The sequence below is a fragment of the Polyodon spathula genome, chromosome 21 (assembly GCF_017654505.1).
Source record: "Polyodon spathula isolate WHYD16114869_AA chromosome 21, ASM1765450v1, whole genome shotgun sequence".
NCBI lineage: Eukaryota > Metazoa > Chordata > Actinopteri > Acipenseriformes > Polyodontidae > Polyodon > Polyodon spathula.
Genome location: NC_054554.1, coordinates 3974001 through 3987324, shown reverse-complemented (window position 1 = coordinate 3987324; position 13324 = coordinate 3974001). Strand labels below are relative to the sequence as shown.

At 39.1% G+C, this 13324-nt stretch overlaps 1 protein-coding gene across 1 annotated transcript in view; it reads right to left on the bottom strand.

The window, feature by feature from the left end:
- Positions 1 to 601: 601 nt before the first annotated feature.
- The window catches only part of LOC121296534 (teashirt homolog 3-like), a 33110-nt gene continuing 20387 nt past the window's right edge, over positions 602 to 13324 (bottom strand). Inside the window, exon 3 of the mRNA XM_041222209.1 lies at positions 602 to 5246. Within this exon, the coding sequence (XP_041078143.1) occupies positions 2071 to 5246 (3176 nt within the window). The 3' untranslated portion in view covers positions 602 to 2070. The remainder of the gene's footprint in view (positions 5247 to 13324) is intronic.

The window sequence follows — 13324 nt, the reverse complement described above, 5'->3', positions numbered from 1 at the left end:
ATATAATGTGAAGCCAAATATATTGAGCCACATTAGACTCAGGGCCAAAATCAGTTAATTTTTAGCTTTAGCAAAAATACATATTCATGAAAAAACTTCATATTTGGATCCATTCATTTTGAATTTATTATCAATGATGTGCTAATTAAATCAAAATAAATAGCTCCTCACTTATTTATTTTGTTTTGTCAGCTAAAAGTTAATTGAACTAGCCCACGAGTTAGCTACTGCATTATGGTTTTCTACAGAAAATACATAGGTAAAACTGCCCTCTTTGTGCAGATTTAAGTAAAAAAAAAATACAGTAGGAAATTTCATCTACAATGTCACCTCACATGTAAAGAGGGCTTAGAACACACTACCCTTCCAGGGAGCAGGTTTGGATTTAGTGGTCTTTGAATTTGCACAAGCGCTGTACTTTCGATGGTAAAGTTCGCTGAAACATCAGTGATTTATGTGCAGAGCGCGGCGACTGCCAGCGGCTGGCAGATGAAGAAAACTACTCAAGCTCATGTCAGAGAGAGACACGGAATACAATTTAATTTTAATGTGCTCATTAGCCATAGCACATTGCAGACATAATTGTGAACTCGACACAGAATTATTGCAAAAAACATTTTAATGCTGCAGTAGAAAAAAAGGGTTATATGAAGTCATATAATAGGTGCTTCATTGTCAACAACAAAAACAGGGCACGGAGTGCATAACAGTGTGTGCGCTGTTTACATGCCAATATTTTATACATAGATTCTCATATGGTGTCAGCTGTCAGTTACTTCTGCAAATTAACTGCCAAAAATATAGCAGAAGAGACTCAGGGTGCTGGTAACCATGGGTTACCTTTCAATTGCCTAAAGATAAATCTGCAGTATGGAATCATGGGAGAATAATTAGGCAGAACAAAAAGTTACCAATCAAAAAGGCGTTCTGCAATATGAAATAACAACCAAGAGTGCTTATCAGTGAGAGTTTACATCATGGAATGCCTCATAACTTTATAAAGTCATCTTTTTTTTTGTACAAACTTCTTTTTTTAAAGATTTATTTTTATTTTTTTTAAGTTTCATGAAATACAGTACAATTTGTACTAGAGGTTTAACCCTTTGAGCACAAGGCTATAATAATAATAATAATAATAATAATAATAATAATAATAATAAATAATAATACAAAGTTTTAACGGCTTTTTTGATTAAATAACACATATTAAAAAATAAAAAAAGAAATATTGTGCAAAACGATTTCATGAATGTCTTCATATATTGTGCACCATATAGTATATACTCCTTGTTATTTTAGTTTTTCTTTTAAATTAAAAAAATATAAAAATGGTGCATAATTTAGATAGGACCTTTTTTTTATTATTATTACACAGCTCCTGATAGATTGAACAAATGAACACAGCTGTGGCTTTACCTTACCCAGATATACATCTATATTTTATACAAAGACTTGATCAGATTTGGAAAACTGCAAGTAATAGTGGCCAATTTTGGTATGCCCAAACTTCAATTTCAGCCAGTTTTATAGTTGAAACATCCCCCCGCCCCCCCCCCAGTTTTATAGTTGAAACATCCCCCCCCAGCTTTTGGTTTTCAAGTGAACATAGAAGTGCTTAGCCGTACTCAGAGGGTTAAATGTTGAAGGCTGATACCAACACACTTAGGTCATGTAAAAAAGATTTAGTTATAAATGCTTAACTAAATTGTCCATAAACGCATGCAGCTTAATGCACAGAAACTAAATCCAATTTTCACAAATTCCAAACACATACCACTTCATTTTTTAATAACCTTCATATTTAACCAGTAACAACAGCTGATTATGCACTTCTATTTTAAACACTGTACAGTTATAAAATAAATAATAATAATAATATAATAATAATAATAATAATAATAATAATAATAATAATAATAATAAAAAACAGTCCAGAGTGTCACCTCTGGAGATGTAACAAGATTGTGTGCCGAAACTAAACAGTAGCTTCATGGCATCATTGTGTGTGTAGAGTTTTGGTTTTTTTTGCCCCTAAAAAGCTACTTAAAGCCAAGCTCATGGGAACCAGTGCTACTGTTTCTCGAGTTCACACACGTACATGAGGTGATCCTCCGGAGACTTGCCGTGTGTCTTGCTGAGGTGCAGCTTGACAGCATGCTTGCTTGCAAAAGTCCGGTTGCAGAGCTTGCACTGGTAAGTGGAGCCGGCCTCTTCCTCCGGGGAGGAGCCGGCGGTGATCAGTTTTTCGGAGTGGCTTTTCGTATGCGTGATCTGGTTATTGATCTGTTCGCTAGACAGTTTGGACAAGTCCCTCAACCTGAAACCCAGATGCGACTCTAGGTGGTTGATGTAGGTGGAGGGAGTTCGGATCTGTGAAGCACAGTCATTACAGAAGAACACAGGGTGTCCAGAGTCCAGGTTCTTTAGGAACTTTGTTCCACCTGTCCTTCTCAGCTGGTATTTCACATTGGCTAGCCAGTGGCTGATGGTGGTCATTGAGAGTCCTGTAAACCTGGAGATTTGCATCCTCTCCTGGGGGCTGAGGTCCGCCATGATGTACTTCCCATCTGAGGTCTGCCTCAAGCTGGCAGCAAACTGGGCCTGGAGGATGAGCAGGTGCTGGGGGTTCCAGTTGGACTGGCGGCCCTTGCGTTTCTGGGCCGGAGAGATCTCCTCTGGCTCCTCGATGGTAGTGCTCTCTATGTCCGACTTCTCAGACAGGCTGGTAGGTGTAGAAGATTTTGATGTGTGGCTTTCTGTCAGGTTCCTCAGCATATCAGAGATATCTGACAAGGCATTTGACATGTTTGACACGACTGCAGATGTCTTTGTCGTTGTCACTGTGGATGAAGGAGAAGCAGAAGACGTTGATGTGGATGACAACAGCGCTGAACCCAAAGAGCAGCTTTTGTCACTCTTGCCTTTCGTCAAATCCATAGGCTGGTCGTTGTTGACATGATAGAAATAGCGGTCCAGGCGCTCGTTTTTTTTGGTCTGCATGGGTGGGGTGGCCACTGCAGCTTTCTCTGCCAGGCTATTGTTCATTTTGAAAAGCATGCTCATTGGGTCTAGGGAGGGCAGAGCTGGCTTGGCAGCCTTGCCCAGGTGGACATTCATTATAGACTGAAGCGCACTTAAGGGGTTAACAAAAGGTTGCTCTGGAGGGTGGTCTGTGATGATGGCAGTGCTGCTACACAAACTATTGGCAGGCAGCTTGACAGGGTCTGTCCCATTCTCAACTGGGTCTTTTTCATTGTTTATGTCTTTATGGCCTCCTCCATTGCTTTCTGGGGTTTTAGCACTATTTTCTTTAGGGGAATCTCCTTTCATGGGCTCCCCGGGTTCACTGCTACAAGGTGAAGGTGTCATTCGGCGCTGGGGAGATGATTTCACCTTAGGTTCCTTCATCTTCTCTTCCACTTTGGCCACCTTCTCTGTGACCTTTTTCACCAGTTCTTCCATAGCATGGAAGTTATTTTTTGGCAGAGGTGAGGTCTGGCTGCAAGGCGGAGAAACAAGTGGTTGGCTTTTGGTTGGGGACAAAACCTCTCCACCTGTAAACATGTACTTTAATGCAGAACTTTTCCCAGATGAGCCCAAGGAAAGCTTCATGATATTGGGGAGTTGATAGGCGGCGTGAATGCTGGGGTAGCCACCCCAGCTCGGAGCACCATTCTGAGCTTTGTTGATGGCAGATGTCACTGTGTTTTCTAGGGATTTGAGAATGTCAAAGCCACCTTTTGGGCTCTCCTCCAGGTCTTCCTCAGTCAGGTAGTGGTACTTGGAGGGGAAGTCAAACTTCTCATCCTCCTCCAACTTCTCCTTGTCTTTGTTTTTATCCTTGGAAGATTCTTCTTCCATCTCTTCTTTCTTGATCTCTACACATAGCTTTGGGGATATGCTGGAAGGGGTAGCAGCTGGAGGCGAGAAGGTTGTGGCCATTAAAGGTACTGACTGCACCTTCTCCTCTTGTGGAGTGGCTGCCACTGGTGTAATGGGGGCTTCCACAATGGGTTTCCCTTTCTTGATGGCTGAGTTTGTCACCTTTATAAAGTGGCCTGTGACCATCATGTGAGCGGTCAGCTCCTGCAGTGTATCGTGGGAGCTCCCGCACTCCATGCACTTGAGGATCTGGGATTTGCGGGACTCAAATTGCCAGGCATAGCTGGCGCCGTTCTGGTGGCCGTATCGGTTGTTGGGGGTAATGTAAGGGTTGGAGGTCTTATGCAGGACATCACTGGGGTCAGTTAAAAAAGATTTGGGTGTCCCTGCCGAGGAATCTGGAGAACTGGGGAAGTCCAGTTCGATGGGTACCCGCTTGCGGGTGGAGGAGATGATTTTGGCTGCCACAGGGGTCACAGGCTCCTTGAGAGGCACTTTCTGGTAGTGTTTCGTCTTGATCATGTGGACACTAAGGTCCTGCAATGACTCAAAGGAGTGGCCACAGTACATGCACTTCAGGACCTTCTGGGCGTCTTCCTTACCCTCCATCTCCAGCAGGGAGCGCTTGCGAGGTTTGGACCAGCGCTTCGGGTTGTTGCTGTCTGTCTCATGGTTGTCGTCGCGGTAGTGTCCCGTTTCATTCATGTGTACCGTCAGCCCTACCAATGTGTCATAAGCGGCACTGCAGTCTTTGCAGCGGAACTTGCTAGCCCCAGTAAAAATGGAGCCATACAGTTTGTTGCTCTGCCTGTAGAGCTGAACCGTGCTGAAAAGGCTAGGCTCTGGGTTGAGCCTGTTCTGAGACACCTGCTGAAAAGTCTTTGCCATGGCGGACTGGTGCCAGTCATAGCTGCCACTCCCACAACTGCTACTGCTGCTGCTGCTACTGCTACTGCTGCTGCCCTGAGGCTTTTCAGTTGTGGTCTGGCTGAGGTTCAGGTTGAGGGTGGACCAGTACGGGTTGGTCAGAAAGCTGTTGTAGATTGCCTTCATCTGCTCCAGGCTGTCCGGTGCAGGGGTGTCCTCACTGGGGGCTGACAGCTCCTTGATTTCCTCCTCGTTCTTGATCGAGGCGCTCTCAAAGTCTGACATGCGATCACTGGCCTCACTCAGATGAGATTCACTGTCCATTTCGTGGCTTGAGAACTCAGCCGCCGGGGAGTCCTGGTAGCTCTGAGAGTCTTTTGAGAAATCCTTATCTGAGCACATATACTTGACTGGGGGTTCCTCGTCCCCGACCGATTCATCTTGTTCAACGTCTTCGTCCACCAGCGCCGCTGCCTTTAGCTCGTCTGGAACATAGGCTGTGAAAACAAGAGAAAGCCCAATTAGTCAAAAAACAGACCATATCAATTTTAAGCAAGGGTAAAAAAAAAATGTGATAAAGGTTTTAATTCCTTAATTCTGTATACAAAACAATAAATTTAGATATTGTAGTTAGTAAAAAATAATAATTTGTTACAATAATTGTTGCTGCATTTTGCCACAGACCTGCTTACAAATATATATATATATATATATATATATATATATATATATATAATATATATATATATATCTATAATATTTGCAACATATAATAAATCAATTTAGTGTTTTTTTTTTCTTTCATAGCAAAAATAATTCTCTCTTCAAACACAATATGTCACCTTATTCTTCTCAAGGGGCAACAGCTTGAAATTAAAACTAAATTTGAAATTAATGAAGCACATTCTGGAGGTGGCATTCATTTCTAAAGTAATAAATTACTTGTATCAACCACAGAGACAGCAGTTCCTGTCTGTCAATTAATATGTCTTATGCTTCTTCTACCTCTAATGCAGTTCTTAACAGACAGATTCACAATTTAAATTAAGCATGAATTTTCTCTCATTACACTTCTAGAGATATCTTTTATTTTTATTTTTTTAATAAAATGAAGGTATATACATTTCAATAACAATTCAAGTCAACCACATATATTTAGAGCAATTAAAAAACAAATCCTCTGGACCTGTGAGTGAATCTAAAGCATGCAAAGATTATTTATCGCTTACCATACAAGTATACTGTACAGCTGACAAAACATTTGACCCATTTTTATTGAAGCATCAGTACCACACTCCCTATGAAAACTCACCTACATAAATGCTAGGGGGAAGCTTTAGAATGTCTGGCATACTATAGCCATGCCTTTGGATTTATTAGACAACATTTCAGACAATTAAAAACATATAACTGGGTGCGTTCTTTAATGTGTTTTATATGCTGTATATATTTGGTAAGTATTTAAGCATGTTTAGCATATATACACATACACTGCTGACCAATGAAAATTCAACTGACAGCCAAAATAAATGACATATCAAAACATCAAGTAACAATAATAATCTGTTCCACAACTCATCAATTAGCGAGACAGAGGTGTAAACCAAGTTAAAGGAGACACTAAACAGACCACTTTCTGCCAAGGGACATACATTTGTAAAACGTACTTACAACCAGCATACCATATTCTCTCTTTTTCCATTTTACCCTTGATCCGCCAGTATGTGGGGGGGATACGTCATTCCTATAAAGTACACCAGCGCCTGCTTGAGAATTTAAATTTCGCTTTGACACATATAGGATTCCTACTTATTGACAGTGAAGGTTTCAGAGACAGTGAGCAAGTGTGTATGCCTGCAGCTGTAACTACAGTTGCCTCCCCAACAGATACATGTTGTTTTACTGCATGGCTCTCATTCTCCAGCTCAGGTTTTTACTAAAGCTTGCATGTAGTGTATCAACCGTGACGGCGAAAATACTGTCATTGAAATACTATGCTATCTGTAGCATTTAGCAGTGCATTGTTGTACGGAAAACATAACTAACAGGTATTTTACCACCTACTTGTCATTTGTGTTTAATATGTAAATATTTCTGACAAAGCCACATGACATACCAAACTTCAAGGCCACAAAAGCTAATATGAAAAAGGTCCGAATATGCCTCCTCTTCAAGTTTAATACAAGCCTGTGGTTTTGTAATAAAGATAATTAGTATACACATTAGTGTCTACATTTCCAACTTGTGTAGCATTATAACTAACAGGGGGATGCTGCCAAAAAAAAAAAGTACATATTAAATTGAAAGGGGGAAAAGGTGGGTTGGGGGAAGGGGGTAGTGATAGAACATTTGCGCCAGACTAAATATATAGCCCTTCACTGAAAGGAATCAGTGTAAAAAATGATTAACCTACTATATATAGAAGCAACCCATACATTTATAATTTAAAATACCTCTCGCCAATATGTCAGTAACTGAAATGTGGAATTATTACAGTGAAAATGGTTTGTAGCCTTAAGCTGACAGCCCTACAAGTCTTGGGGATATAAAATAAAAACCACACCTCCCTCAGTACCATCCCTCCTCCCTCTAACTTGCTACTATCATGACCTGTGTTAATAAAGCTAATTGAATTTAAGATCAATAATGCTTAATTATTGCAATTTGACATTCGCAGACAAATGGTCCTGGGACGCAGAATTGTGTGAGAATTCGCAGCCAGTAGGGCAGGCGCATTGCTGCCTGAGAGGGAGCGTACAGGTCTTCTCCCATTGATCCCTGTGCAATCACATCGACCTGGTCTGATGAATGTGGACTCTCTACAGCTACAAGTTAACGTTTTAGAAGCCTTGTCTGACCACATCTATCCAGGCAGGGACCACAGTCCCAGTGGATAACACAGTACTCTATGATAATAGCAATGACCATTGCAAGAATCAGATAACGAAAAACAGCAAAAAAATGTTTTGGCTTCTAGGAACAGCCGTTAACCGCTCGTGTGTCACCTATCTCAAGAAAATCTTTGGATACTCTGCACTATTCCCATTGAAACCACTGAAACTAATGCAAACTTCCAGTACAAAACATGTATACTGTAATATTTTCACAAGGCTGAAAGCCTTACAATAGTGGGCCAAATACTCAAAAGAATCAACTAGATTGTGTTCTTCAGTAAGAATTTAAAGATTTTTACATAGATGTAATGACTTTATAGTACATGAAAACAGCAATACAGTAAATACAGGTTATTATATTTAGAACTACAGTGAGCAGTCAGATATACAACAATCAGATACATGTCAGTCGTGTTTTACCGTCCTTGTATTCAGGATAAAATCAGTCCCCATTATATATATGTAACAAATGTATGCACTTACCCGTCACACTTGATTTCTGACTCTGTCACCAGTTTTCTGATACAAAACCCATCTCTTCAAAGTTATAAATTACATGTTTAACCATCACAGCTAGCTTTTTTATTATGTGATCTTATCAAACACTACATGCTCCAATTTTGAAGACTGACTTTGGATACTGTTTTAATTCGGGAAAATGGTGGTGTTGTTATTTTTTAATACTTTTTCTAAATTTCATTGCCTTTTACGTTTTACGCTGTTCTGTGCACGGGTAACATTTTGATTTCATTTTGCTGTTGTGTCGTTAATGGGGAATTTTACATACTGCTAAAATACGTACTGGATTTAAAAGTATGTACTGTATTACAGTTCACGTATCCAGTCGCCTCTTTTGGCAAGCGATATTTCAGAATCATATCATTCTGAATTAAAATACTACTTCTGTTGAAAATATAGTGCTCACCTACATACATGTCAAATCAGATTAAATAATAAGACATGTGTCACATTCGTTTAACCATCACTGACAAAATTTTATAGGGTCAGACATGCGAGTGCTGATTGTAATATTAAAATGTAATCCTCCACACACACACAAACCCTAACAGAGCTATTATAACAGAAATAGTACAAAACTTGAATAAATTATAATTATGGCAGACCTACAAGAATTTCTTTCAATAAGGTCCAGTGTAGTTATGAAAACATTAACTACCAATTAAGACATGCAGCTTGAGCCTGCATGGTTTAGCGGTGTGATCTTCTTAGTAGGATCATTTTACAATATGTGTACATACAATATATTTTCTGTACAGTATTGTAGGTTGTTTACAGTACCTGAACAGCCACTGTACCAAATCAGGGAGACTTCTCCCACATATGCATATTCAATGGAGATAACTGACCATTTATACAAATCTGGTAATGACAAATCAAATGTCTACAGATTAAGAAATATTACAGGTTCTGAAACGCTGACAGTAAGAGGCAATAGAGCAGTAGCGTCACACTGTAAGATTATGCATAAACACTATTGAGAACACTGCTAATCATCTGCTTATTCCATTCACTTGAAGAGTATCTGACAGCATATTTACATTAAACACAGCTGACTAGTGGAATCATAAGTGTTGTGAGAAGGTTTCACAGCTACATTAAACCTCAATACAGATGCCTTTTAAAGCATTTAAGATGATAGTGATGCATACCATTTTTTGTTATCTTTAACAGGTTTTAAGCTCTCTATTCATTAATACATCTTTTTGTCTTCTTGTCACATTTTCAAAAAATATAAAAACATGTTGAGTAAAGAATATACACATGCATTGTTTTGATAACAGTTCATTTGTATGTGGTTGTGTTACAATTCAGAAAAACATATATCTATGGCTGCATAAGTATCTTTGAAGCAAATTTTGCAAATGATGACGCACAGCATTCCCTCTAGGACAGCAGTGTAACAGTAGCATCATACTCTAATAAACTACCACATCTCAAGAGTCCCTCTGTACACAACAAACGCACTTTTGTACAACACGAATAACTGTTTCAGACCTTTTTCTATTTTTCAGCAGACACAGGCTCAAGAAAGCTTTTTAAATAAATTATTAGGCTACAGATTAACCTCAAGGGTGACACTCAATTTTAAATCTGTTTGCCTCACAGTATTCTCAAGCATCAAACTCGAGTCTTGTGCCCCTTTACTAGAGTATGCACTATTTTTGTAATGTTTTTAAGGATTTTCCTTTGACTGTGTAACTGCAAACAAAGCCCCAGGTCTTTACTGTTGCAGGCTTATACATTAAAACTTAGAATGAGAATTTTTTCTTTTTTTTTTTTTTAAACTAACAGATACAGCCAGACAGGCTTCAAAGAAAAACCCAGTTCTTAAAGTGAATACATACCTTCTTAAGTGTCTGCTTCATAAAGATATGGTTCTAAGGTTCACAATACAAGTATAACCTACAATACTGCAGCTATGAACTTTTGACCAACCCCCCCCCCAGCAGTATGTTTGGATGACCTTAGTATCCCTGTAGATCACCCTGCAGGGTTTCAGCCATATACATTCAGTACTATTGTTCCAAGACAGTGTTGTGTAAGAGGAATGCAAACTACTTTGTTTATCAGCCTTACAATTTGCCTACGATTCTCTGCTAAACACAATGTTAAGCCCATTTGTCCTCATTATTTATAATACTGCATAGGCATCAAACAGAAATCAGGGCAACACTGCTGTGAAACTGAGCCATTTGCTGTACTGTTAAAGCTACATTATCGCTTACCAAAAATATACTGGGCATATTACTTACTGATTAATTATTATTATAGAGACAATGGCAGCACAAATGTGGCTTTCAAACTGCATGTGTTGCGTATAGCAGGATTTTGTTTAACTTTAGTCATGAACCGTAGTCATGAATGGTTACTTCTTGTTTATTTTAATGCATATTAGTAACACATTTTGTTATAGATTAACTATATTTCGGTAGTAAAATTCACTCCAAAATTGGGATGCGATATGCTAGCAACTAAGTAGCACAAACACATTTCACAAATAGTGTGAAAAATCCAGTTTGGAAATGGAGAACTATGCTGCATGCCACTCTAGTGCCTGTTTTAAATGATTTGATCACAGTGATAAAACCATAACCTGTATCGCTGAATGCCACTGCACTAAGACAGACTTTGATGTAAAGCACTCTGGAATTGTTTCCTAGGTAGTTTGTAAAAAATATTTATTTTAACACCAGTTAATTATGATGGGAGTCTTTGCTGAATGCACAAGCATTGAAAAAGTGCTGATAGTTTAAGTGCAGTGTGCTTCCCTGTAGCGCATTGCTAACTCCTTGACATTTAACATTCACTCCCAGCAACTCTAATAAGGGGTTTGATTGCTTCTTTTGCAGATTCAGTAATTTAATAACTGTGATCAGTTGCATGAATTTACTAGACAACCAGCTTAAATTCGCAAAATTGTAATTTGTTAACTGATTACTGCTACTGAACCCATCCTGATGAAAGCCCTTCATGGCTTCACGTGTAAGAACTGAGATTAACTGCTACTTAGAAACATTTTTGGTTTTGTTTAACAAGCTTGCATTTCTTATACATTTGTAGTTCACTGCAGCAGCCCATCCTGAGAAATATAAGCGGTCTTCAATCGTTTGCTGGCATGGCACACAATTTGACTGTATTAGCCACTGAAAAGGAGAACTACGGTTTGGTAGTCATTGTGAAAAAGGAGAAATTCATTTCACTGGGGCTTTCATATGCAGAGATGCTCTTACAATAATGTCTACCTAATAGAAAACAACCAGATTGTTTTTATGAGAAATGGGAAATATATTGTAGTTTCTGTGAATGTATTCTGCATATTATATTTTCCCTTCACATTACCTGACTGCTTAGTTTACATGTTACCCGTATCCCTGTTTATTAAAATTTTAAAAATTTAAATACAGACATGAATCTGTGTTTGGAGCAGGTGCTTCAACCAGAGTGCACACAAAGTAAGCAAAGTTCAAATAATTTACAAGTACAAATAGCGCAGTGGCCTGCATGAGTCAAGCACCAGCATAGGTTTTATTCACCAAGATATTCGAATAGTCAAAAAGGAGGCTGTCTTTTTGATAAGGAAAGCCAAAGGTGATCACTTGACAGTGGCATCACGTGATGTCAGAGGGTGCCGGAGCCCTGGTGACTGGCAACACTACAGCAGGCAGAGGAGAGGGACAGCGATGCATACGCGACCTGTCACTTTGCATGCCAGCACAGGCGGCTCACCTAGACAGGTGACGAGTCAGGACCCATGCTGGCGGTCTCCTGCTGAGAGGAGACTGTGGATGAGCCTGACAAATCCGGTGGGACTCTGCAACCCCACTCCCTGCCAACAGCCCTCACAGTCAAATGCCTATCTTCTCCTTGTCAGGACGGTCTGATGTTCCAGTTTTGACACTGCGTCCCCCTAATCTGACGTTGTCATTCCAAAGTGGCTAAGTGGCACAAATGCCTCAGTGAAAGCCACACTCGCCCCCTTTTCCCCTGGTTCATTCATAATTCATTAAAACAGTGTGTTTACAGATTTCATTTATTTATAACGCTTTTAGGTGATGAAGCTAGCCCAACACGGCCTAGATACATTCATAAATTAATAAGATCATTGAGCGCAATTTGGCAATGAGCAAATTTTTTTATTATCATTACAATAATCATTTGAATGGAAAAAGCTGCATCTAAAAACTAGTTTTATGAAGTTCTTTTAAAGAGAAATGGCTAGTTTAAAGGCAGGTGTTAGATTTTAACTGCTCTGACAGAGGAATAAATACAATAACCACCTAATACACATATGGTCACTGTTAGTGTTGAGTGTTGCCTTGTAATAATATTAACTCTAATTAATATTAGTTATAATACCAATCTGTAGAGGACTGGTTGAGGGAAAAAGAGGAAAAATACATAAATATATATAGTAAATATGGCCTGGAGAAGAGCAGTATAGTGTCATGCCCGAAGCCGCTGAGGGCATTGTCCCCTGGAGTTAACTATAGTTCTTCCTGAGGGGCCTTTAGTTTCCCACTATGAGCCGAGGTCTGCAGTCCATATTTGTTTTATGAATCCGTCAAGAAAGTAATGCTTTTGAAGTCCATAGCGCACAGCTATTAAAAAATAAATAAATAATTGGCACAGAACTGTCCTTCTGACTTTCTCACTGCGGCATAGAATTCTCGGATGAGTCGCTTGAGTTTGTGAAGGTCGTATTTATTTACATTGTTGACTTGGATTAGGAAGTCAGAAAGCACTGAAAGCCAAGTTTTCTATGACGATTTTAGTGTTTGCAGCATCTTTGTCTTATTGTATATCTTTTTCTCTGTAGTATATTTAGTAAATAATTTCCTGTTGTCCGCCATTTTTCTTTGTTGTATGAAGAGAGGAAGGACGTTCAGCGTGATGACATAATTTGAGGGCGCTTGTAAAAAAAACTATTGACCGAAAATAGAGTCACTGGGGCAATAGTTGGAGCTATTTTTGGTCATGTGATGAGGTTTTAACCAATCACATGATTCATTTATATATATATATATATATATATATATATATATTATATATATATATATATAGGTATTAGCTCAAAGAGCCAGCTGCCCTTTGTTTCGATATGCTGTTCATGTCTTTCTCAAGGGAGCATGTGTTTGAATCAAAACATGTAACTTGTTTTG